The sequence below is a fragment of the Mercenaria mercenaria genome, chromosome 3 (genome assembly GCF_021730395.1).
Source record: "Mercenaria mercenaria strain notata chromosome 3, MADL_Memer_1, whole genome shotgun sequence".
Taxonomy (NCBI): domain Eukaryota; kingdom Metazoa; phylum Mollusca; class Bivalvia; order Venerida; family Veneridae; genus Mercenaria; species Mercenaria mercenaria.
Genome location: NC_069363.1, coordinates 89,765,826 through 89,793,519, shown reverse-complemented (window position 1 = coordinate 89,793,519; position 27,694 = coordinate 89,765,826). Strand labels below are relative to the sequence as shown.

Sequence of the window (27,694 nt, the reverse complement as noted above, 5' to 3'; positions counted from 1 at the left end):
AACAGTGAAAGTTTTTTAATTCATAAAATTCAATGGAAAGAACTATCAGAAAATGTCTGTCTGGGAACGGGGCATTTTAGTACCACAGCTGTGTTACTTTAGTTGAACGACTGTAACATCGTTTCCATAGAGAAACGCAGCGATCAGTGTATTATTTCGTCTATCAAAGCACAATGATGCAGGCTTATCAATACCATCTGATCGAGTAACAACTGTTCCAAGAATTTTTTCACCATTATAATCGACCTGATACACACAACCGCTTGTTTCGTCCGTTACAAGGACAGTACCATCACCGATAACACAGACATCCATGGAATCCTTAAATGCTGCGCTCGACAAAGTGTTCAGAAGATTTCCTTTGTTATCAATTGTTATAAGACCGTCTGTACCTGCTGCAATGTATATCCTCTCGTTATCGTCACTGACAGCAATACCACGAAAATAGGGATACGTTTTTAAAGCGTGTGCACTATAGAGAGTTTGTTTCTGTTGACATTGTCTGTTATAGGTATATAATGATTCCATACCTCTGACATAGAGTGTATCACCATGAAAAGCCAAAGAGTTACATGGGTGTTCCAGCTCTACTACTTGCTCAAGCTTGATGTCACCCGATACATTCACAAACTGAATCAAATTTGGCGATATACTGATAACAGCTCTATCATCACCTATATAACACACGTCATAGGGATCACGTCCACCAAGTGTACAAACACTGACTAAATTGTACAAACTATCTAGTCGCTTCAGTTTGTTATTAGCATGATCAGCAAGAAGAATGTTACCATAAGATGCCATACAGACACAGGTTATACTACATTCATACACATCATTGTCGCATTTTTTAGAACGATCTGTTATCTGCACGTTGTAACTCATTATTTTATGCTTTGCGACAGGACTTTGTTTCTGTTTCCCATATGTTCTATCTGATATGACCTGTTTCATTCCAACACATGTTCTGGAAGTATAATAAAATATGATTAGGCAAATATAATGTTATACACTAAATTGTTTCTCAAAGAGTTTTAATCATGGTCTAAAATCACCAGTATTTTAAAGAGTATCGCCAGATTAGTACATACAAACCTGATGGTATTCAAACAAATACAACATTTTAAGATATGAATCACTATTGGCAAAATAGCTGCTTAGTGATGTATTTTACATTCATACATGTACATACATACATCTGGAATATTTCAAAAAATTGTATTTGGATGGCCATGACATTGCCTTCCTATCTATACAACTACTACAGTAAACGATCAGACGTTTTGTTATGCCTTCCCCACTGGTGGAAACATATTGTTTTTGACCTGTCCGTCAGTCCGTCCGTCACACTTCATTTCCGATCAATAGCTTTAGTATCATTTCACCTAGAACCTTCAAACTTCATAGAGTGATAGGGCTTACAGAGTAGATGACCACTATTGTCTTTTTATTTTTGGTGGGGGTGAGGGAGGGGGGCAATCCATCAAAGGTCAAGGTCACAGGAGCTTGAACATGGAAAACCGTTTCAATACCTTGATAACCACTTGAGCCAGGACCTTAAAACTTCACGATATAATTGGACGAAGTAGAAGACCCCTGTTAATTTTTAGAGTCACGCAGATAAAGAAAATAATAAAAAAGTGGAAAACCACAGTTCGCCCAACACGACATAAACGAAAATGTTGCAGACTCGGTTTGATTGAGCCTGTTCATGGACGGTAGTGGAAGTGCAAGCTACCGTCCACGCCCTTATAGCCCCGGGTTGAGCAGAACGCAACATTTACACATGTTATAAGTACCAGAATATAATTTAGAGATATAAGCAGATGTATTCATACGGCGGGGCACATTGAACCTTCAATGATGCACAGAGTGCAATTCCATGAAGAGCGGCGTATAGTCCCCAGATAAAATAATGGCTGCGCTCTAAAAGTCAAGTTCGCAGGTTTCCGATTAATAACTTCAGAATCACTCTACCCAGAACGTTGAGATGTGGTTGGATATGCCAAGTAAATGTTCCCTATAGATTTTGGGGTCACTCAGTTGAAGGTCAATGTCTAAGGGGCGAGAACATGGAAAACCTTTCCCGATCAATAATTTCAGAACCTTGACAATAATACAAATAGTTTAGTTTAAGCATTGTACATTGGTAAGAGTGAAAATGCTAACAATTTATGTTAACTAAGTTCCATGACTGCTTTCTGGATATTTGACCAGTAATCGCGACTTGTGGAGGGATTCTTGAGTCAGTGCTTGATTTAAACCATCGGGGATCCATAATAATCCAAATTATGACAACACTATACACACAATTACAGGAATAGAGAGCAACTGTTTTCTTTTTCCACAAATGCATACTGTGTATTGAATAATTAATAATTATCGTTACCTATGATATGAATCCTTACAAGCTGCGCAGCAAAATATGTCATGGTCAGAACAATACCATGTACACTGAGTACCTTGATGTATTCCACAAGGGAAGTCACAGGGTGGACCACGGTCGTCTAAGTAAATGAAAAAATAAGGCACTGATTTTTTTCATAAATTCAATTATCGACACTAAGAAATCCAAATGGGTTTTTTGCTTGGTATGTAAGTTGTGTAAGAGATCTTTGTACATGTATTATACAAATCCGTATATTGTAGAACTGGACAAATGCGCGAAAAGGAAGAATTCGGGGGTTTTGAAATTCACAATGTCATCATTCTGAAGAAAAATAAAGAAAAGCTAATAATTATGACGGCAGCCGATGTCCTGAATGTAAATTTCAAATAGCGTCAGTCAAAGGATTATATTTGTCTCATCCGATAAAAATATGTACGTTTACGTTTATTAAATGCCAAAACGCATGAAAAGAAACCGAGTCGGTTCTGCCATTTTCTTGTTTTGACGATTTTAGTGGTTTCAATACTGCCGTAAAGTTATCATTTGCCAATTCCTAAAAAAGGCATAATATTTGTAAGCGTAATATTTGAATATAGTAAGATAAACTATCAATCACGAGTGTATCACAGCCTAAATAAAATAACTTTGATATGTTTGCTTCGTCTTTTTATTCAACCATATATTGATCTGTTTTTTTTTTCTCTGATTTTTTTATCATCAGACACGGTTTAGGTCGAGAAAATGATCTGCTTTTTATATTTACTTACAGAACAGAATGAAATATTTAAAAGCTCAATTTAAGGAAAACGATATTGATTTGCCCTTTAATTATTGTCACATCAATTCTGTGATTTTTCTTTTGTTATCATTTCATCACTCAAAATACATATATATTGTACTTACATAGATGTTTTCTGGCGTTTTCTATACTTTCTGGAGAACAGCTTGTTATTAGATCAAAAGCCTTTATATGTTCTTGCATTTCTAGGCATTTTCGTAATACAATTGTTTCTTTCTGGAATGTGTGCCCATTGATTAACTTCAGAAACTCTTCAATAGCCTCACAAGTAAGACAGTGGATTTTAATGTAAGGATACGTGTCTGTTTCCAACACATCAACGATCTTACTGTCTTTACATGTAATAATGGAATCAAGGAGGCGATGAACAGATTGATCAGTAATGTTGATAGACGCTCCATATGTTTTGGTACTTTGACTGTCAACGTAATCCTTTATGCTTTTGTATATACGTTGATTCCCTTTGGTGCTTGCCTTTCCATTTGTTTCAATAACTTGTATATGTAATTCCAGTTCGAATGGTGCTGAAAAAATAAATGTGTTGAAAGGAAAGTAACGACATTTGAATGAAATATGCATTTTCTTTATTTCGATATATTAACTGTAAGACTTGATTCAAAATATACAGAATGCGCCTATATGACCAAGTGGTACAGATTGCTGAAATGAATCACTTGCCACTCAACGTGGCGAGAAACCTTGCCTCAGGCATAAAATTCACGCGAAGGACTATACAGCTAGGCAACGGAAGGTCTGTGGTTCTATATATGTGCCTACTAGTGTTTACAATAATATCCGCGATGTATCTTGGTCTTCCGCTATTAAAATCGTCATTGGGCCTTGTATTGTGCAGCTGTGAGTTAAACCTAACAAAACAAGTAATGAAGTATTCTTATACAATACAAAGTCCCCTACTTGAAGGTGACTAATGAACTTACCTGCAGCATAACCTTATTATGCGATATTTGTCAATGATATATGTACAATATTGTGCTATATAATTATATAATATGATATAACGCTTTCTTTTAAATGTGAATTTGCATTCTGTACATTTACAGTTGTTAATCGCTTTTGACGAATAATAATATAGAAATATTTTTAAATAACATATCATCTTTTAAATTGGTGGGAAAATACTTATCTATTGTTATACTTCTACATATTAAAGGGAAGTAATTCTGAAGAAAATACACCAACATTTTTAATTTTATCCATATGACACACCAGCTTCTGATGTTGAATATTAATACAAAGTTATCTAAATATCCGGGCATACTTCCAATGTGATTTTGACATTTTATTTAATGATCTTGATGTTGCGCAACACTCATTATGAGAAATATTTATTTCAAGTAGTATTAAAATACCTTTATGTATAGCAAATATGGAACAGACCCTGTTAACCTTCATGACCTTGACCCATCACCTTAGGATTCTGTGAGTTGTACAAGATACATCATCATATAATTGGAAACACTTGTGCCAAATAACGTCAAATTCCCTTGATGGATGTGCTATCCAGCGGACACAATACAGACACTGCAGACATTTAACCTCAAAATGTGACCTTGATTTTGAGCTAGGGGTCGGAGAGTTGTGCATGACTCTTCATAGATATATGGTTGAGTTATTGACTGGGCAGGAAAAAACATATTGACATTTGACCGTCATGCGTGGCCTTGGTTTTCATTCTAGGGATCCGGGTATTGCACATAGCAGGTCACATTATCACATCAACTATTTGTGTAAAGTGATATCATAATCCTGCAATGGATGGCAGAGTAACGGACCGGACACGAAACATATCTTGTAAATACCATATTAATATTTGACCTTTACGTGTGAACATGATCTTTCAGTTAGGGGTCTCACGTGTGCGTTTATGCAAAGTAATATTAAATTAATGAATGGTTGAGTTTCGAACAGCACAGGGAAAAAATCTTGTTGACCTTTGAAGAGGATTTTGAACATGTGTGAAGTAAAATTTTGAACGGAAGGCAGAGTTATGTATGGACCGGTCTCGGAACAGACCCTGTTAATACCCCGTTACATTTGACGTCCAAGTGTAACCTTTACATTTAAACTCAGAAGACATATGCACGACACATCATCGTTTTATTACGGGAAACATACCAAAATCCCTTGATAGATTGTTGAGTTACAAACCAGACAGGAAGAAAACTATAACAAAAGGGTCATGATGACCCTGGTTCGCTCACCTGAGTAATATGAGCCACATGTTTTAAATGGCAAACTGATGCTAAAATATTAAGAAGGTAGGTCAGTAGGTCATATTCATGGTAACTGAAAGTCAGTTTTAAGATCGGTGTGCAAAACTATACATGTCATCCAAATTTCAAGGCTGTATCTTAAAAAACAAGAAAGTAGGTCAGTAGGTCAAGGACACAGTCAAGTGATTCCTAATCACTTGGGGTCATCAGGTAATTATAATTAAACTGTCGAGGAAATATGATCTGATAATTTTGGAGGTATTATTTCCTATATAACTCATAATTATAACAAATGACCCCAGGGCGGGGCCTCTTTTCACCCCAGGGGCATAATTTGAACAAACTTGTAAGAGATCCACAAGGCAATGCTACATACCAAATATCAAAGGCTTAGACCTTGAACTTTCAGACAAGAAGATCTTTAATTTTTTTCCTATATAGGCCTATGTTAAACTTGGTACCCCCAGGGCAGGGCCTCTTTTCACCCTAGGGACATAATTTGAACAATTTTGGTAGAGAAACACTAGGAAAGGCAACATACTTAATATCAAAAACCTAGGCCTTGCAGTTTCAAGTAAGAAGATTTTTAAAGCTTTTTTTCCTATATAAGTCTATTTTAAAACTTGAGACCCCCGTCCCCCGTCCCCCGGGGCACAGGGCCTCTTCTCACCCCAGGGACATAATTTGAACAATTTTGGTAGAGAACCACAAGGCAATGCTACATACAAAATATCAAAGGCCTAGGTCTTGTGGTTTTTTCAAGTTTTTCACTATATAAGTCTATGTAAAAAAATTTACCCCCGGGACGGGGCCCCTTTTCACCCCAGGGGCACAATTTAAACAATCTTGATAGAGGACCATAAGATGATGTCACATGCCAAATATCGAGGTTCTATGCCTTGCGGTTTTGGACAAACCAGAGTTCTGCATGGAATTATATTCTTTGAACAATTTTGAAAGGGGACCACCCAAGGATCATTCCTGTGAAGTCTGCCCAGTGGAGTTCAAGAAGAAGATTTTTTTTAGAAAATGTTGACGGACACACGACACACGACGCACGACGGACATTGAGCGGTCACAAAAGCTCACCATGAGCCTTTGGCTCATGGTGAGCTAAATATGCAGACAAACGTGTTCAATATTATGTGGTACAACACACCGTTGATGGGGTATTAGTTAATAGCTAATTACTGACCATCCTTTAAGTTTTCTTGATGTACTTAAGATATTGAAATGTAAATAAGATAACCTAGAGAAAAACTGTACAAAAGTGCAAAAACGTTTTGAACAGGTACAAATGAATACGATTTAAAAGACAGAGTATGTATCGGAAAATTTGACATGTGTAGTATATAAAGTTATCATCCAATGTAAGTGCTTATGTGCCTCGTTAAGATATTTGGATGTATACGTAAAAAGCGTTAGCACCTTATTTATTTTAACATTGGAAAGAAAGGTTAATTTGTGGAAAATACCATTAGCTAGTATTGACTCTTTAGTTTTCGTCTGTGTCGACCTGAGAGCACGTATCAACTGAAGGTCTTCCTCTGTCTCTAAAAAACAAATTAGTTATTGTTCTCAAAATTACACAGTATTTACTTGACTGTTCAAGTGGCATCACATATTGCCAACATATACAATATAAAAAGTTTTGTGAAACAGTTACATAAGGCTGGTGAGACCTTAGTAAAGGATTCAAAACGATTCCAGTTCAAAGAGCATGTGTTAAACAAATACAATTGATAAATATCTATATATGTAAAGACTAACAGTAATAAAAAGAACATAGCAATGAATACTGTCGGACACAGAAAGTATTCCAGTCAATTGTTCAAATGTTGTTATAACCAATGAACACTGGACTAATGTCGAATCTTTACCACAGCCTGTTTTAACTTGTCAAGACCAGGTAATGTTACGATTTTACTAGAGAGCTGGTTCAAAAAGGTGATACTATGTGGGAACAGCGAGTACATGTGCTAATCTGATGTAATTTGTGGTTCTCTAAGTGATCACGGATGCATATGCCTGGTTAGTCTGATAGGTGTATGTATGTAAGGTGGAAGACTAATTGCTACACTGTTGTAAAGTGACATAATGAGACTGGAATCTTATCTCCGGTGTACAAGAGACCGCAAGCCGAAATCTTCCTGCATGGCTGTAATACTCGAACAAGGGTAATAATCACGCTTCGCCAATTTGGAGCTTTTCAACTGAATAAATGAATGTCTTTGTGTACGGGCTCCAGAGGGTAGAATATATTCAAGATAGGGCCGAACTAAAGCCTTATATTTCAATTCTTTTTTTTCATGGTCGTCGGAGGTAACGTTTTGTTTGATGAATCCAAGAGTTTTATTAACAGTTGATGTGATATTTTAGATGTGCGTATTATAGCTTAGGTCTGAAGATAGATCTAGTCCAAGATATTTGACTAAGGGTACAGACTATTCTATGGCTTGGCGCTTTAGTGTTTATATTTAATGACATTTTAGTTATGTGTAGGACATAGCATTGCGAAGGGCTGAATTCAATGTCTCACTGCTTCTACAAGAATTGCATCTTGTCAATGTCTTGCTTACAGATCTGAAAGCGTGTAAATAGTAAGGTAGTCCGCAGTATCATCGGCAAAGAGTCAAACCTGAGATTTAGAAACAGGGAAAGGAAGCTGATTAACATAAATAAGAAAACAGAGAGGCCCAGTTACAAATCCTTGGGGGACCCCAGAAGGGGTACCTCTGCAGAATGATCATCATCTAAGATGACAGATTGACTTCTGCCAATGAGGAAGTACTATGTCCCGTTTAAGATTTGAAGGGAAACGCCATGTTTTTGAACAGTTTCAAGTAATTTGAGATGATTCACCTTGTCAAATGTCTCACTAAAGAAAAGAAGAATGATGTCAGTTTGGTTTCCCGAAGCGATATTGTTAACAAGATAGTCTGTAAGTTCAATAAACCGGGTTTCGCAGGAACGCCTCTCTCTTAGACCAGGCTGAAGATCATTCATAAAGAATTATGTGAGAGTTGAAGTGTAAGATAGATGAAAAGCAACGAAAAGTTCCAAGGTTTTAAAGAGTATACAGGTGTGAGAGATAAGCCGATAGTTGACTGTGTCACTGCTGTTACCTGTCTTATATACGGGACATGTGTTTGCCTTGGTCCGGTTTTGCGGGAAGTCACTAGATGACATGAATTTCTGAATGAGAACTTATATGATATCTGCACTTTCATGCCTTAGCTCCTTTAGCACGCTAGGTCCGATCTGATCCGGTCCCGCAGCTTTGCTTGTTTTACAGACTATCTAAATCAAGCAACATAAACAAGGTCACCGTGCAAAATAAACAGTTTCTGTTAATTTTTTTCTGGTAAATCTACACTGTCTTTGAAAGAAACATGCATTCAAATTCTATGATACCAAATCCCCTCCAAAACTGCAAGTATCCCCAGATGCCTGACATCTCTATCAGTAAATTTGGTTAAGAATTGAAAAGCGAAACTTTGTTAGATATGTTCGGAATTTTAATAAGACGAAAAAGTACCTTGTGTAAGCAATGTCAAGTATGGCTTCTAGGTGTGTATTGTAGAAGTTTTCATTTTAATTTACATCAAACTTTTTTTCTTGAATGTATTCCATTGATCACGGTTAGATTTTTGTTGTTCTTTCTTTTTTGATACAGATGAGCGCTCCTACGGATGAATTTTGTTATTTCTTTAGTTATCCTGGGTAATGAGTTTTTGGCGCCAATTTTCTCCAGTGGTATATATTTAGATATTCCGGCTTTAAGTTTATTTTTGAACTGGGCCCAAACAGAGTCAGACTATCGTAGTATTTTGTCACTGGAGTCTTGCATTTAGTTCTTAAATTCAGGCGAATTTGCTTCACTATACAGGTGACAGGTTCCGGAGTTTTGTTTAAGAAAAGCTGGTCTGAATTCACAACTGCAGAGATATCATGATCAGATATATCTGAAATAACGTAATTTATATGTAGGCCTATCGATACAAAAGACTTAGTAACTGAGAGCTAGGGTGAGGGTACTTTATTCGTGAAGTGTTTCATTTTGAGCCGAGACCATGAAGCAGTAACTATGTTATAGTTAATTTTGGATACGTTTTGCAAATTCATGTTTTTATTACAATTATTAAGCATTTTTAACTTTGATATGTATTCTCATAGCTGGTTTACATAAGATTTTAGAGGTTGGTTATAGCTGTCTACTGCTGGTTGTATGTTTTCAGGGAGAGACGAGTAGCTGTTGTTAGAAGAAATGGAAAACATACTTGAGGCATAAGAGTGATTCAGGTGACCTCATACCGAGCAGATCCAATCCCATCAAGCTGTTGATACCATTCAGTATCTAGACGAAACTGCATCCCAAATCTGTCACTATTCCACAACTGGATCAGAGTAAAGAACCTTGGATCCGCAGCTTCCGCAAGGGTAATCTGGGCCTTTATTGGTCTTAACGTCACACGAGATTGACAGAAGTCATGGCAATGTGGCAAAATTTTGTTATTATGGCTGGTAGTGTTTAAACGTGATTCAGGATGACAGCATCAGTTTCCTTATGAGAATACGTACGGGGTGGAGGATATGTTAGGACAGGGAGCTAATCAGGGTCTTGGGCATGACGGAATTTTGGCTCTTCATGAACTTTTTACTATGTCACTGACCGTTACTATACTTACAAAATGAGAGAGTGACAATCAGATACCGGTAAACATGACGTCAATCTAGCAATGACAAGGTCAAAATAGCAGGAAAGGCGTTAGGGTAAATAATAACTTGATAAGACCGATCTGCGCAAAATTGCGAGAAAATCAATGTAACTAATGCTGAAAAAAGTTTTACAAAATAAGCTGCAAAATGTACATTATTAGTCCAGTAAACAACGCTTTCTAGATTTTTTAAAGGAGCTGTTCGAATCAGCTATAAGTATTTCTGACGCATGCACACTAATAGATCATATCAAACATACATACTTTTCAATTTCTCTTCTAAGTGCTGAAGTTTAAGATGATTCTGAAAATAAAAGAATTTTATCTAAAAGAGTAAAACAAGATGAACATCAATCCAGTTTAAATTATAATGAATTCCTTTACTGTACAGATATCTAAATGTATAGTTCGAGTGGAAATAATAAGAAATATATTATGTAAACAACAGATAAAAGGAACCAGGAAATAGTAATTTCATATTAAGGCATTAAAATAATCTTTATTGAATAAGTGTTTTGTTGTATAACTTGAGAATGATTTGCTTGAGCTTTTACCCGAATTAATGTATTTTGCAAAAGGATAACATTAAAAAATACAACAAAAAAATAAATTAGTTGATATTTCAGATCTTACCCTTACCTGCTTTTCGGCTTCGTCTACCTTCTTCGCTAATTCATTCATAGCATGTTCTTTTAGATCCCTAACCTCTTTATGAAAGTCTTGAGATATGCGTATATCGATCTGGTCATTTCGCAACTATGAGTAAATTGATAAATAAAAAATGTAGTATTAGCAAACCATGTTTATTTAACAAACAAATAGTTTTAAACAGCAAAATTCTACAGAAAGAAATATTTCAATTTATCGTTTATATTTACATATTCAAGCAATTGGTTGCTATAAAAAGATCAAAGAGCATTTCTTTTCTGCAACCGATAGGCCAAGTCATAATAGTTGTAAATTTTAGTGGATTCTTACATATTTCCTGTTGCAACAGCTTCTGTAAACACTAAAAAGCTGTCTCTGAATTTAATTTCATTTCATTGTCAAATACAACAAGAAAAAAAATTAAGAAATGAAATAAGTGTCGAAAAGGGGTTGACATAATGATCATGTAACGCAAATGGAATGGTTGAAATTGAATGTCCCGCTTTAAATGTGCTACTACATTGTCTCTCAAACTATGATTTTATCTACCTTTATCAGGTTATTAATGGCCACTTGAACACCTGGCTGTCCTGAGAGTGGGGTCCCACCTTTCACATTTTTGATCTCCAGTACGCTTTTGAACAGGTCTATATAATCATGCAATTGACCTTCAGACAACTCATAGTTTGCACTGTGAAGAATATCATTGCGTGCATCCTTCGCCTGTAATATTATTAATACAAATGCGACAATAAAACATACCTTTGTTATGGCTTTGGTTAAAATATTTCTCATGTTGCACTTATATTGAATAGTTATTACATTTTCAATTATTGAAAAAAATGGAAGGCATATACATATTGCTTTATAACATTTCAAAGAGAAAATAATGAAGTTACTGCATAACTAGTATATAAATTGTAACAAATTTCAGAGGTATATTTCGAATATATTGTGACTAAAGCTTCTTTAACCTGTTTAAACAGATCTGTTTCGCCATTTATTCCTACGTCACCTAGGCTTCTATTGATAAATCTGTTGTTGATGAATAAACTCAGTAGTCCCGAACAGTCGACCTCTTTCGCTGTCATTCTGCCTTGGTAGCCAGTAGTACTTATATAGCATGTAGCAACACTCCATGGATCTCTACCCCAGTTTTGTACATCTGTGTTCGCCAGCGACGGATCAAAGAGTAGGTGATCCCGTTGAATATGATCGTAAAACGTACTGCAAAAACCTCCATTTGGACAATGTTTCCTCTTAAACGGCTGCTTAAAACACAGGCACTTTGCTTTCTTTGGACAATGTTCCTGTTTGTGTGACGGAAGGAGAACATCTGCTGTACATTCTGTACATACCTTCCCAGTATGTCGATTTCGCTCCATAATTTCAGTGTGATGAGATTTTACGGAATTATTTGCAAACTCCTCTAGACCAAATTTCAAGTATTTTAGACCAAGTGCACCTCTGATCCAGTTTTTAAATAGGTCTTCTGTCAGTTGCTTTTTGTGTAAAATATCAAGGTTGCCTGAAGTAAAAATATATATATGCACCTACTTAACTCTGGCTGTGCTGTTTTGATGGTAAAATGGTCGTTTACAAAAAATCAGTAGTGGGCGTTCTAAAGTATTTCATACATGTTTAAGAAACAATTGCGAACTCTCATAAACAAATTATGGGACTGTTTCTGTTTTCTCCCATTCTTTCCTTAATTATATATATATATTATATAGTTAACAGAAGTAGCGTGTGAAAATCAATCAATGAATAAATAAGGTCATTAAAACAAACATATAATATGCCAAGCGGTTTGTTACAGCATATAAACGGCAAGATCACGTTTTCATTCTTGATTTGTTAAACGATTTGATTTAATTTGATTTGGGTTTTACGGCGCACCAACACAGTATAGTTATATGGCGCCAAACAGGACTACAAATTTTGGTTTCACATCTCATTTACATCGAAATAAAAACATGAGGTATGGAATCAAAATTTGTAAACCTGCTGGAATCACAGAGTTACAGCAAAACCAAGTGTTAAGACCCTATTAGTCGCCTCTTACGATCATGCAAGGGTAAGACAGTGGTTCCAATTCTTTTCATACACAGATCGTCCCAGAACCACATGGGGCAAGGAAGCAGCTTATAGGGAAGCGTTCCAGTTGATCCCTCTACGGTAACCTGTGAGATACCAAATGAAATTATACTATCAAATAAAAACTGTGTCGATTCGGCATGTTCGCTGAAAGTTTAGTTTCAAATTCTTTGATAAAAAACGCCTTAAGTTTTTGTTTTTGTTGGGTTTAACGTCGCACCGGCACAATTCAGGTCATATGGCGACTTTCCAGCTTTGATGGTGGAGAAAGACCTCAGGTGCCCCTCCGTGCATTATTTCATCACAGGCGGGCATTTACTTTCCATAAACCAGCTGGATGGTTTGTGTCAATAACTGTCTTCACAACTTTTCGCAAATTAAGAACAAAGAAATGACCGATGGATTGCTTTTATACCATATCAAATAGAAGGAATTTTATCCGTAAATATAAAATTTGGGTCTGTTACGGCTAGCTAAATGGAGTTAGAAATGAATGAAAAGAAACGAGGAGAGTGAGTTATTTCCCATCTTGAGAGTGTCATTAGCGAACATACATTTATCGGTATTTCAGTTACACTTATTATAAATAGACACGATTTCGAAGAAGATTTATAATAACAGATTAAACTTTGTACGTACGTAAGATTCTACAGATGTAAATTTCAAATGTAAACAAACGTGATTTTCTCACCAAGCGTAAATATTTCTTTTGTGGTTCAATGATGCACTACAGTATGTCAGTATATCAGAAATACTAATATTCAGTGTAGTTCGGGCGCATGGGGGATGGGGAGTCGGATATTAGCAGGGCCCATCAGGAGGGGTAAATCATACCGTAACGCCTATAATAGGGAAAATTTGCATTATAGTACAAATAGCATCTTCTACAAATATAGTATACACGTCTTAAAGAAAATGTATTAAAAGCACATTTTTCATAAAGATACATTTTTAATTATCATTCATATAAAATGAAAGCAGATCGATTACCGATTTGGGCACTTTCTTATTTCATATTAGACAATGAAAATAGACTAACAAAATAAAACAAAACGAACTATCATCGACAATAAGTTACCTTTAATTGTCAATTTTGTACTTGATATGGCCTCACCAAAGTCAAGGGTGTAATCACCCTCATCCTCAAACTTTGCATTCCGGATTGTCAGTTTGTGTTCTCGGTCCTGCACCGTGAGATGACATCTATTATTATGTTTAACTTCTATGCGATCATGTCGCCAGACGGCTTTATTCGTATGTAGATTGACTGAACACATCATTACTATATCCATATTCTCTCTTACATCTGAGTCTACTGTTGCTACATGTAACTCTTCAGTTATCATCAAAGGTCTACCTGTTTCAACAATGTTGAAATATTACAATTAATAAATGATATTATTATGTGATATATGCTATTCTACTCATCACGTGTACTTGATGTACTGTAAAATTAAATCATTTAATTTCGTGGGCATGAAATTTCATGCTTTTGGTCAAAACGGCAATTTCATGGGGATATGAATTCGTGGATTTCATCTTTTGAACATAAAATGAATTGGAATTTTACTTGTTCGTTGGGATTAAATTTCGTGGATTGACTCAACCACGAAATCCACGAAAATTAATCCCCCACGATTGTTAATGATTTCACAGTATATGAATTTGAATGAAAAATATGCCCTGTTAGCGCAGTATGTTGAGCATAATAATTGAAATGAAACGAGAGGCTGAGTGTTTGACTTCCGAACAGGGCAATGTTCTCTGTGACAATATGACAGAAGACAGTATGTCTGAAGACATTCGTACACAAACTCAAATTAAGTCAAATGGAGTCAAAGGTTGTCAGTTAATTCTAAAAATCAACGCAACTGGCGTACAAACCAGGAACATTGGACTAGATAACTGACGGATGTGTCATAACTGAAATACTGGTAAAAAAAAACGATAAACCACTATATTCTTTATTCCTACTTATGTTAACGAATTTCACAATGGCAACACGCATGGATATTTTAAAAATAATCTCGACAAAAATATAGAATATTAATCTTAAAACAGTGACTCCTGCCAAAAGAGCCTACAGACATATAACTCTGCCACTAGCAGGGCAAATTTGCCTGCTATATAATTCCCCTTCACCTTGCTAATTATTTTCTGTTTCAATTTTGTCTGATCAATTTGCATAGTAGGAGGATACGTCAGTTGTCGGGCTTTCCCACAGTTTAAAATGCAATCCAGAGTGAATACTTGTATATACTTGTATATACCTGAGTTCCTACTTGAAAGTTAAGTTTCCTATTCGATAAGCCTTGAAATTCAGAAAAACAAATTTTGCTACGACACTAAATATGACTTGAGTGGTAGAAATGTAGATAATTTATCTGTTAATAATATTGTTAATATATATTAATTTCTTTGTGCTACAAAACAGCATTGGTGACACAAAACCAATGGTGTTGGAGACCTCAGTTATAGTGTGTTGCGGTCACACTGAAGTCATCTGTGAAAAGTCTTGGAACGTTCTCTGAAAGCCGACAATAAATTATACTACCTGAAACTTTGAGGGAAGCCGTTGTGGAACATTGTCCACCTATGCAAGCATACTGTCCTGTATCCGTCAATTTTGCATGAGAAATTGCTAACCAGTGGCTACATCTATCAGCAACGGTCTTTAAGGTATCTGTTTCTTCTATCAGCTTGTAATCTTGTCGCCATTCGACCTCTGCCTCCGGAACGTTTAGCTTACATGTGAGAACAGTTGGTTCATTGACATAAACAAACGTGTCTTGAAGCCTTTCTATGAATACTGGATTCTCTATAACACAAATTGCATAATCATAAATGTATTTTTTATAATTGCCAATATTCCTTAAATGAATTTTAGTCTATTGTTTGGTCGATCCGCCTTGTCTGTAACAAGATTGTTCTCATATTTTTTCTTCATATATAAGGCAATACTATTTATGTAGTACATAATGATAAACATATTTAAGGCTAGTAATCAGAACTTGTTAATTTTCCAAAATAGCTTGATTAGGTTTGAATTTATTGTCAGAACTGATTTTGCTTGGGGAACTTTCCATTATAAATAAAAGCCATTTTTCACACAAAAACGTTGTATATAAATTTTATTTGCAGATTGTGAAAAATCCTTCTTCTAAAAATCTTAGTTAGCATACAGAAATATTTCCATGTAGAACCTAGATGGGTGTTTTTTGTTGTTGTTTTTTTTAAAGAAATATTTCTCCAAAAAGGCATACGTTTATTTTGAGTGGAAGTTAACGTTAAAACTAATTTCCGAGAAACATCTACTGATCAAAGAAACTGTCACTTTTATGAGCCATTGTACTTGAGGCTGCTTTTTCATTATTGTAAAATATTAATTTGATACTTATTAAATTGTAAAACCCTTTGTTTTCTTGTATGAACTTTTCATAATAATGTTTGAAGAACATTCAATGATTTTAGTGTTAAACGTTTCTGTGTTGTTCTTTTGAACCTTTTTGTATTTAGAATAAGTTACGTTATTCATTTCTAAACTGGCAATAAATTCAACAAAATGGAACACAAACAAACCATTATGATGTTCTGCCCTCTCGTTTTGATCACAAGTATCTTCTTCTCGTTGTATCTTTGGGACGACTTTGTCTTGTATAGCCATTTGAACATGCAAGTTGACATCACTCGTCTGTTTCATTTTGTTTATTAGTTCCATGTTAACACTGATAGATTCTGAATTAAACGAATGAATCATTCGCGTGCATTCAAATTTTGCCTCGTCGTGAATATCTTTGATAAGCTCAAGCACGGCGTATTGTAACGGACCCCATTTTGTCTCGAATGCTTTGTAGCTTAGTGAAGCAGATTGAGCATAGCTATCCAAGTCTTTTCTCTGGTCACGTACGCATGTGACTGCATTAAGCTCTGCCTCTTTTAGACTGGACTTGAATAAGACCAATGTTACAACACAAAGCATGCGTGTGTCCCACGAATCAATATTTGAATTAACTTCATCATCTTTAAACAATTGAAGACACACTGCGCTTTCAAAATTTCTGAAAGTATCTTTCTTCTTTAGTATGAGCTGGACAAGATTTTCTCCGCATTTACTGACTTCTCTTTTTATAACCGCATTCAAAGCCACGGGCGCAGCTTGTCCCAACAGTAAGAGGTGTTTAAGATAAAATTTATGCCCCTTTGTTGTATCTTCCGTGCTCTGCAACAAAGTCTAGGAAATAATTTCAACAACTTGCTTTTAAGAAACAAATTATATGCCCAGTGCTTCAAAAACAGTTGATAATGAAATAATATGTTCTTACTATCAACTACCTCAAATGAATATAAAAAACTTAAATTCTTACCAAAAGGCATTTTGGGCTAAGTATTTCTGTAACACAATCATAGCTCGCAGGTCAGTTTTCAGTTAATTAATCATTGTGTTTATTTTATCTGTTATTGATTTTGGTAGATAATCCTGATAATTCTTACAAATGATACGCATTCTGTTTACAGTTTTCAGTTAATTAATCATTGTGTTTATTTTATCTGTTATTGATTTTGGTAGATAATCCTGATAATTCTTACAAATGATACGCATTCTGTTTACATGCGTAGGTCATTGTTGGTATTTACTACTCAAGCAAATTTCGTAACATCGGAGCGTTTTATCCATTACGTTTTGGCCTAAATGACTTTGTTTGCTATTATTACCGATCAGATATTGCGAAATTCTCAAAAGAAATTGATTTGGTCAGCCTTAATTACTTTATATTTGTTTTCGATGGAGTTTTCATTAATTGGCCAGAAATGTTAATTACTTTGTTTACCTGTTCAGCATATTGTTGTTGTTTACAATTTATACAAAATGAATCACCGTTGAATGTTTTATCTATTAGATTTGACCCTAATTATTTTGTTTGTTTCGGTAACAGTCATTTATTTACCAAAATACACAATGGTGATTGATTCTACATCTGTTGTTTACTATTATATGAGTACATAATGGACGTTTTGATTGACATGTTTTGAAATTGCTTCGAACATTTTGAAATACTTGTAAACATGTTATTGTGTTGTAGTTCGTAAAAAAGGTATAAATACTCAGAAAATTAAGAGAAGATAGGAGAATGGGGAGAGGAGGACTGAGTCAAGAAAAGAGAGGACGGAGTTAAGGAGAGAGAGACTGAATCAGGAAGTTAGAAATGTTTTACAAAAATGGGATCGGATAATTGGAGTTCGGATCGGTTCAGATCAGCTCGGTTAAGTTCAATTTTGGGCTCGGGTTTAAGAGCGGGTTAAAAATAAATGTGGAAGTTTTAGAACTGACTATTATGTTATAGAACTTTTTGACTTAAGAATACAAATTAATTAAATGTTTGACGCGGGAAAATACTATTTAAAAAGCTGACGTATTTATACATGAATCGACTATTAGTAAAGTTGTTTTCTTCTGTATAACCTTGTAAATAAAACCGAGTGTGAAAAACTGCTGACTTTCTCAATCTATGCAACTAGTGTGGTGTTACATGGATCGTTTCTGGTGCCGTGACCAGGATTTCAACAGATCATTTTGAACGAACAAAAAATTTGTCGCAGATATCATAACGGAAGTACTTAAAAGAATACAGCTTGAAAACTACATTTGGAAGTATTGAAGCATCAACTACAGAACAGAAATTCATACAAAGATATAGAATGAAAAATTAACTGTTTTACCTGGAAAATTATTAGTACATCAATGACGGATAAAACAACGAAAGACCTGAAGAAAACGAATCTGGTATTCATTACATGGCGAAATATTGTTGCATCAACATTGAATTTAAAGTTCGGAAGCGCAGAATGCTAATAATAAAAAGAAAACTGATAAGAAAAATGGAAAAGGACTATTATGACAAATACGGTACTACTGTCGGAGCTGGACAACGAATCGCGCAGAGAAAACAAATCGTTTTAAAGACATGCAACAGGGCCGTGCTACAGAAAATAGCGACTGCAGGAACTCGAGTAAATGTTTCTAAGGAGGAAGGGAGATATAAAGATTCCAGGAATTCGTGTAAAATAATATCTAAGGAAGGAAAGAAGATGCAGAACTCCAGAAATAAAATGAGGTTAGTGACTGTTCCAATTTATCCTCTTAAGCATAACGGTAGCTGTTCGGAATCGCAGAAATTCTCGTAATTGTTTTAAGTTAAGTTTCTGTAAAAGTAATTAAAATTCTTTTCTTGTGAAATAGGTAGAAATAATTTTCTCTTCAAAATAAATTTAAGACACGAAAGTATAATTAATAAAATATATCTAGTGTCTTTGACATATGCAAGTTGAATCAAATAGAATGGCTCGGAATGTTAAAGATTTCGTTTTGTTTTTAAAAGTTATAGAAGCAGAGATTATTGACGATAAACTCTTATTTACATAGAAACAGATCACAAAGTTTTTTTGTTTTTTTTTTGTTTTGTTTTTTATTTCGGAAATACTAGAAATTGAAAATCAGATAATCTTTTTTATATAAATTCGAATAACCGATTAAATAAAGAAATGTTGACAGATGAAATTATCATTGTGCAGCCTATTTTTTTATTCAGGCAGGAATGTAGAAGTATTCTCTGAGCTCAAAGAATGTTGTATAATTCATAGTTAAGATGCGGGTAAGTCTTAAAACGTGGATCATACATGACATAGGGCATTAATATACTGTAGATATATATGAGACGGAAATAATGTCTTAGAGCGTGAGTAACGCATATATATCATATTTAAGATGTAAGAAGTCTTAAAGCGTGGATAACGGGCAGTATAGAATTTATAGGGAATATGACGTGTGTAACGTCTTCGGAGCAAGTGTTATGCTCAGCTATTGGGAATTAGTCGCCAGTAACGCGATTGTTGTAAAAAAATAAATGTAGAGGATTTTGTTCTTGAGTCAGAGGGATTTAGTTGCTACTTTGCCTGAATTATTAGGGATGGATGTACAAGAATAATAAATTTGATGTACATTTAAGATATGAGGCAATTTTAAAACGGGACGGTTTTAAGTTCACAAAACCTTATTTTTTAGGGAGAAATAAAAAGATGAGTAACTATGTTTAGATTCTGAAGATGATTTCTTGAGCTAAATTTTTCAAGGCAGGGCATATAAGAAATTTGAATTTAGTTAACGATAATATTCCGAACAGTTACCAGTGGTTTGCAGAGATTCTGGACAGTCCTAACAAATAAAAGGAGATGCAACTTTTAGCAGCAGATGATGTATGGTAAAACATGTTTAAATCCGTTAAAAAAAAAAAGTTGAAGTAAACCATATGAAAGCTTATATGAATACAACACGGATAGATAACATTGTACCAGCGTAAACAATAATAGCAAATCATCACAGGAAGTACAAACGTCATCCGAAACTAATATGAAATATTCTATGATTAATTCTTGGGAAAAAATATGCTGGATTGTGTTCATATCTTGAAAGGAATATTCTAGAGACGTGTTTCTTTTTGTAGATGTGTTTTTTTATCTTCTAGAAGTGCTCCCTTATAGACGTGTGTTTTTATTCTTATTGACGTGCTATCTTTTAATAGACGTGTATTTTTTATCGAATAGACATGTTCCCTTTTATAGATGTGAATCCTCAATTTTGTGTGTTTGAATTTGATTGTTACAGCTTTAGAAAAAATGAAAACGTCAATAGCAACAGTGACATGAAAAGATAGCAATGGAGACTTGTAAAATGAAGCCGGATGAAAAATGGAACTGGACAAAAAACAATGATGCCGTGAATAATATTTTGTCATGTCTGTATTTTAAATGTTTTTGAAGAAATGTATAAGGAAAAAAATACTACATAACATTTGCTTTGCAAATATGTAGAGTGAGGTAAACAAGTAACAGGTTATATATTTCGCTTGGTTATCAAAATTGTTGAAAAGGCAGTATCTTGGAATATAGGTGCATAAGTAAAGTTTTCATAAAAATAGTGGGCGTTATATACAACTGAAAACAGTGTCTAAGATAACAGCTTGATAGTTTACTTCTGATGCTCCATAATATATTTATCAAAATTATCTATAATAGGTGAATGCAAACGTTAGATAACATCTGGGAATTTTCATCACTATGAATATTCTCGATTGATTAGGATAGTGATGTAACACAATCATAGCTCGCAGGTCAGTTTTCAGTTAATTAATCATTGTGTTTATTTTATCTGTTATTGATTTTGGTAGATAATCCTGATAATTCTTACAAATGATACGCATTCTGTTTACATGCGTAGGTCATTGTTGGTATTTACTACTCAAGCAAATTTCGTAACATCGGAGCGTTTTATCCATTACGTTTTGGCCTAAATGACTTTGTTTGCTATTATTACCGATCAGATATTGCGAAATTCTCAAAAGAAATTGATTTGGTCAGCCTTAATTACTTTATATTTGTTTTCGATGGAATTTTCATTAATTGGCCAGAAATGTTAATTACTTTGTTTACCTGTTCAGCATATTGTTGTTGTTTACAATTTATACAAAATGAATCACCGTTGAATGTTTTATCTATTAGATTTGACCCTAATTATTTTGTTTGTTTCGGTAACAGTCATTTATTTATCAAAATACACAATGGTGATTGATTCTACATCTGTTGTTTACTATTATATGAGTACATAATGGACGTTTTGATTGACATGTTTTGAAATTGCTTCGAACATTTTGAAATACTTGTAAACATGTTATTGTGTTGTAGTTCGTAAAAAAGGTATAAATACTCAGAAAATTAAGAGAAGATAGGAGAATGGGGAGAGGAGGACTGAGTCAAGAAAAGAGAGGACGGAGTTAAGGAGAGAGAGACTGAATCAGGAAGTTAGAAATGTTTTACAAAAATGGGATCGGATAATTGGAGTTCGGATCGGTTCAGATCAGCTCGGTTAAGTTCAATTTTGGGCTCGGGTTTAAGAGCGGGTTAAAAATAAATGTGGAAGTTTTAGAACTGACTATTATGTTATAGAACTTTTTGACTTAAGAATACAAATTAATTAAATGTTTGACGCGGGAAAATACTATTTAAAAAGCTGACGTATTTATACATGAATCGACTATTAGTAAAGTTGTTTTTTTCTGTATAACCTTGTAAATAAAACCGAGTGTGAAAAACTGCTGACTTTCTCAATCTATGCAACCAGTGTGGTGTTACATTTCGACCCCATAGAATAACGACCCCCGGTCATTATTCTATAGAAAATGTGACTCCTTTCCTGTAAAATATTGATTCCCCTTATAAAAAACTGACTCCGTTCGAAAATTCTATAGAATAACGACCCCCGGTCATTATTCTATAGAAAAACTGACCCCTCCAAGTAAAATACTGACTCCCTAAAGATGACTCCCTTCGAATCTCATAGAATAACGACCCCGGTTATTATTCTATAGAAAAAGTGACTCCTTCCATGTAAAATACTCACTGCCGAAATTACTACATTCGAACTCTCATACCATATCGATTCCCGGACATTATTCTATTTAAAAAAGTTACTCTTTCCGTGTAAAACACCGGCTCCTAAAAAGACTTTCGACGATAATATCTATTAAAAAGTGATCTCCACCAAACCCAACGGACAATTTTACTAGATCTACAACTCTAATACCCTCCATTGCCAATAGTTAACATTTTGATTGTACTACTACTACTGGTGCCGCTACTTCTATTGCTATTACTACATGTACTTCTTCTTCTTCTTCTACTACTACTACTACTACTACTACCTCTACTACTACTACTACAACTGCTACTACTGAAACTACTATACCTGCTTCCACTAATACGTCTTGTACATCTACCTCTTCTTCTCCTGCTGCTGTTGTTGCTGTCACTTATTCCTCTGCTGCTGCTGCTGCTGCTGCTGCTGCTACTGCAACTGCCACTACCACTGCCACTACTACTACTACTACTACTACTACTACTACTACTACTACTTCTACTTTCTATTGTTGCCGCTACCGTACTTTACTGCCACTGCTAAGTATTGCAACTTCTATTAATACTAAGTTCTATGCCAGCAGTTTCTTGTGCAGTTTTTTTCTGAAGAATTACTTCATACCGAAGTTTGCAGGGATTATTGACACTGGTGTGTTTTGTGAACGTATTGTGAATTGTTATTTTCCTGAAAAAAATGTATACACCAAGATACAGCGTCTAATCCCTTTTCCCATTGCGGAATGCTCTGATTTCTGTGTCAAGTGATGGTATCTGGGGCTAATGGTCAAACGGAAGGACGGACGGACAAGGGCAAATCTATATGCCCCCCTCCCCCGAGTGGGGGCATAAAATGCAGCAATTAGGCCTTAGATACATGAGTTATCACTAAATTTGACCAAATGACTGGGGTTCGTTTTTTTATGGGAGTCAATATTCTTCGTGAGGTTCAGTTTACTTCACGTGGGGGAGTCATAGTACTATGATCTGGAGGTCATAATACTATGACCGGGGGTCACTTTTTCTATAGAATAATGACCTGGGGGGGGGTCATTATTCTATGGGTTACTTCATTACACTGGCGCTAGGGAATTTGAGGGGTGCTGCCTATTTCACTTCCTCTTAGAAAACGACTCAGTTAGACAGAGTATCCTTTTACATTGCTTCGAAGCGTTCAATGCTTCCAAAGGATTGTCTTATAGATTTTATCATTTATTAATAAAATCAGCTTTATGTTTGCCTTCATTACTAAAAATGTTTGCAATAGTCCATAATAATTAAAACTGACCAAGAATAGAAAGTACTATTATAATAACAAATACTTTACCATTGCCATCCTTTATCTCTGTCGGCGAGTTCTGTATCAGAAACCTCTTGCTGCTGTATTAGATGAATCATAGGGTTAACCTATCAAACATTATGTTAGAATTATATAGCTATATAACAACATAACGACTATCATAGAAATTATTTGTTTTAAACTTTAGCTTTCCAAAACAATAACTTGCAGACTAAGATCAATTTACTTGGAGTGAGTTGGGTTTTACGGCGAATCGACGTAAAAATGTCATATATCGTCGAGTATACCATACGTTGCTAAAACTGTATTCGTTGATCAATAAATGTTTGTTATTGTCATTCAGTGTTTTATTATTCATATTGTAAACGTTGAAATTATATTTTTTGTATTGGAGCATGACTTAGGGCAAATTTAGGGCAAACAGGTACAAGTAGAGTAAAAATGGGCATTTTTATTTAAATGCCAAATATGTAGAGGATATTACATGAGTGTCTTTTCATATTGAATTTATTAGAGTTGAATAAAATAATAAAAATCGAGCATTTTATCAATTTTATTCAACGAGTTTAATAAATACAATGTGGAAAGTCACAAATGTAATATTCTTTTTATCACATGTTAGCTTTTCCTGTCGAAACATCAAAAAGTCTACTTTCTTTTGCTTTATATTAAACAAGTCAATATGACCAACGTCTCCTATACTGTAAACGACGTCGACGTCAAAGCTTTATTACATTAGCGTATTATCATTTTTATGTAATGGCTTTATTACATTTCTGCGACGTCAAACATGTGATAAGTACAATATTTACATAATTATGAACCTACATTATTGAAAACTTTCAACGGAAAACATATCAGGGTGGTCTGAAACCGCCAAAAAGGGATACCCTGATATATTCAGGCCATTTAGAAAAGAGTGTACCAATTTGTATCACTGATTGGCATCCAGGGCACTTCTACCTTTCTTTGGCTCAAGTAGTAAACAAACCGAAAATACTTGTCTTACACATGTAGTACGGAACAGTTCATCAAGGCGACCACTGCTGCCCTTAGGTTCCTGTATAACTTAATGTTGCCTGCAGGGCTGAGGTGACAGCCATCTTGAGCAAATGGAAATCAGAGATTTAGTTCTCTTTTTTGTGTTATCCTTGGTATGCTGTTATTGACATGGTTTCTTTTCTCATACAGGTTTTTTGTTTTTGTTTTATGTATGCGGATATGTTTTACCATGTTTTATGCATAATACTGAAATAACTCTATCTATCAATCTATCAATCTAAATACCGTAGCCTTCGAATCGTTTGTCCGAAAACCTTTCAAAATTGTCAAGGTCAACTATGAATAGTGACGAAGGCCACAAGCTAAAAATAGAGTCAGATCAATTTCGAGAACAAAAACAACTGATTGCCAGCCCTCTATGTTCGCCCCGATGAAAAGAATATCACAAAGTGAATCAATGTTATTTATACGTACGATGGTATAAACCGATAATGCAAAATCCTCCAAATAAACATGTATTTATTTTAATCAATTATCAAAACTATTGTGTGTAAGCGTTAAAAGATCTACGAGAATAATGGCAATGCCTAATGTTTATTGGATTATGAAAATAGAATAGTGGAAAACCACAGATCACGCGAGAGCTAGCTATTGATTGGCTAATGATCGAAACAAACAAATTGTTAAAGCAGCATGTCACAATGACACAAATGCTTTTATGTAACTATGAAATATATTTATGAGTCCACCACACCAAGATGAGCTTTGCTCTGCTTGATAAGCAAAAAAAAAAAAAAAAAAGACAAACGCTTAAATGAATCTTAATGGTGAAATGGCAGATAAATGCATACTATCCTAAACAAATGACCTTAACAAATTAATAGACTGTATATTAAAATATCTGACTATAAGATTTTTATTTTGAATCAAAGTTAGGGGAAGAAAATCCGCATGAACACCGAAATATCAAGCGAAAATATTCACCTTTAACTTTTAGCCTGCTGAATTTCAAAAATGGGCTGGTCCATCATTCAATTTGGCCAGTACCATTTATTATTCAAAGGGGTATTCACTGAAAATTTACTGACTGAATAGCGAACAGTGCAGACCATGATCAGCTTGCACGGATGTGCAGGCTGATCTTGGTCTGCACTGGTCGCAAAGGCAAAATCACTTGCCACCAGCAGGCTAAAGGTTAACACGCATCGGATATATCAAAAAGATAAAACAGAGACTAATCTTTGTTTCTGGCTTATTATATGCCTTACTATAGTAAAGGAACCAGCTCGGGTACCATCTGGTCTAGACGCATAGTGGCGGGTAGTTAACTGGGCACTAATTTTTTCACCAGGTATTTGCTAGCGCTATTTTCTTTAAATTTCATTGTGGATGTATTGCTGACATTCTAGTAGAAAAAGCAAAAAGGAAGACTTATTTTTTGAAGTAAAACCCAATGACAGCGAGAGAAGTAATATGGGATCATGAGCGGGTCATTTTTGCTGTAGTATTACAGCTAACAAATGTGACAGGAAAAATCTTTCTTAGAAGATAAATTACCCCTTAACTACTTTTCTTTACATTTTTTAAGGTTTAAAGACTGCTCTTTACAATGAGGTAAGGAATTATAGTCTAAAATGGGCCTGGCTATATGTGACAACTCTGTAGACATTGTCTGTTTTATTAAGAATATATAGGGAGTAGGGTTTACGCTTGTGTGACATATAAGAAAATCAGGATGACGTCACATATAAAAATATATCATGTGCACTTTGCAAAAATGGATTTGCATTTCTTACAAACCTCAAGCCAAATTAGCTCAAAAATCAGTCCAAAAAAAATGTTCGAAGTGGGTTTGACACACTTCAGGACAAACTTGGCCTTACAATCACTCTCCCTAGTTGGGACATAAGTAGAAGAGAAAATATGCTCATAGATAAGCATATATGGTTCACCACAGCTTATTAGAACTCCCTATAGGGCTCCATATGTCACATCTGTGCCATTTTTCCTTATGTGTAAACCCTGAAAGATTAACTTTAGAGCCAGAGAGTATCAACAACGAATCATAGACAGGGCTGTGGTGATGTTTGTTCACCAACTTGGGGGAGTACAATATCAAGCTTGCATTCTACCTACCTACCTACCTACCTACTGATGATAAAGATAGTGATAGTATTAGAATATTGCTATATTGAGACAAAGATGGATGAACACACCTAAGGTCACTTCGACCCAGCAAGTTTACTCTTCAAAAAGATTTTATGCATATTTATTATCATAAAGGGCTGCTGCATAGAAATCTAGCTTAGGATCAGAGAGCCTTTTAGTATAAAGAAGTTCAGAATGTACCCTGTAATTGCGCATTCAACGGGTAAATCTTACAGCTTTTGCCCTCGAAACATAGCCCGAGGACCGATGGCGCTTTCCTATAGGTCTACCTTTAGCAAATGTTTCACAACCGCAGAAACTTGGGCAGGATTTTAACCCAAAGCCCTTGCCTTGAAAGATACCGCTTCAGCATGGCCATGATTTAGTCTCAAGATTTGACTGTGAATACGGCCGTTCCAGTTCCGGGCAAATGATATCCACAAAATAGTAAGTTAAAGAAGAACAAATAGAAAATTGTTGTCGCCTGTTTCAGTGTAACATTGTAAGATATCATAACCGATATGGGAGACTTGGCTTTTTTTCTAGATGTCATGAAATCGTGACAGTTATACAAACAAATGATATTAAATGTACTTTGCTTTTTGTACAATTTTTATAACCTGTCCAATGGTATTCATTTCTTTGAGGCCGAATAACACTGTATTGTCAATAATGAGTTCAACAGTGAATAGACGTATCAGTATGTGACATTTTATCAACTTTTGTTTATAATACCGGCAAACACAGAAATCGCCCAGAAACCCGTGACACATTGCTTACAAATCCGTTAGCAAGACGCGTCCTAAACCATTTCTTCGTGTGACCAAAGTTTCTATATTCCTAAGCGTGATTATGCATCCGCTAAATAACCACACATTCCGGCACAATGTTATGGAT

The 27,694-nt window shown here is 35.1% G+C and overlaps 1 protein-coding gene across 4 annotated transcripts; it reads right to left on the bottom strand.

The window, feature by feature from the left end:
* LOC123524103 (uncharacterized) lies at positions 1–27,600 on the bottom strand. Of its 4 annotated transcripts, none has more exons than XM_053539226.1 (13): positions 27,578–27,600; positions 23,675–23,754; positions 16,465–17,104; positions 15,440–15,703; positions 13,964–14,242; positions 11,763–12,316; positions 11,338–11,511; positions 10,780–10,896; positions 10,405–10,444; positions 6,898–6,975; positions 3,293–3,712; positions 2,390–2,507; positions 1–967 (listed from the first exon to the last, which is right to left on the bottom strand). In XM_053539226.1, exons 2-13 carry the CDS (start codon positions 23,681–23,683, stop codon positions 94–96), a joined length of 3,567 nt encoding a protein of 1,188 aa, XP_053395201.1. In that variant the 5' UTR covers positions 23,684–23,754; positions 27,578–27,600; the 3' UTR covers positions 1–93. The 4 variants fall into 4 exon arrangements, with proteins under 4 accessions (XP_053395201.1, XP_053395200.1, XP_053395203.1 ...); XM_053539225.1 differs by lacking the exon at positions 27,578–27,600 and adding an exon at positions 25,124–25,390; XM_053539228.1 differs by lacking the exon at positions 27,578–27,600 and adding an exon at positions 25,124–25,256 and having other exon boundaries at positions 16,465–16,620.
* Between the last annotated feature and the right edge of the window lie 94 nt (positions 27,601–27,694).

Bases quoted from the DNA above. Each gene is read 5' to 3' on its own strand.
- LOC123524103 (XM_053539226.1), bottom strand. The intron at 14,243-15,439 runs GTAGTATAATTT...TTGTTGAAACAG, and splicing joins GGCTTCCCTCAAAGTTTCAG to GTAGACCTTTGATGATAACT. The intron at 968-2,389 runs GTAACGATAATT...TTATACTTCCAG, and splicing joins TGTAAGGATTCATATCATAG to AACATGTGTTGGAATGAAAC.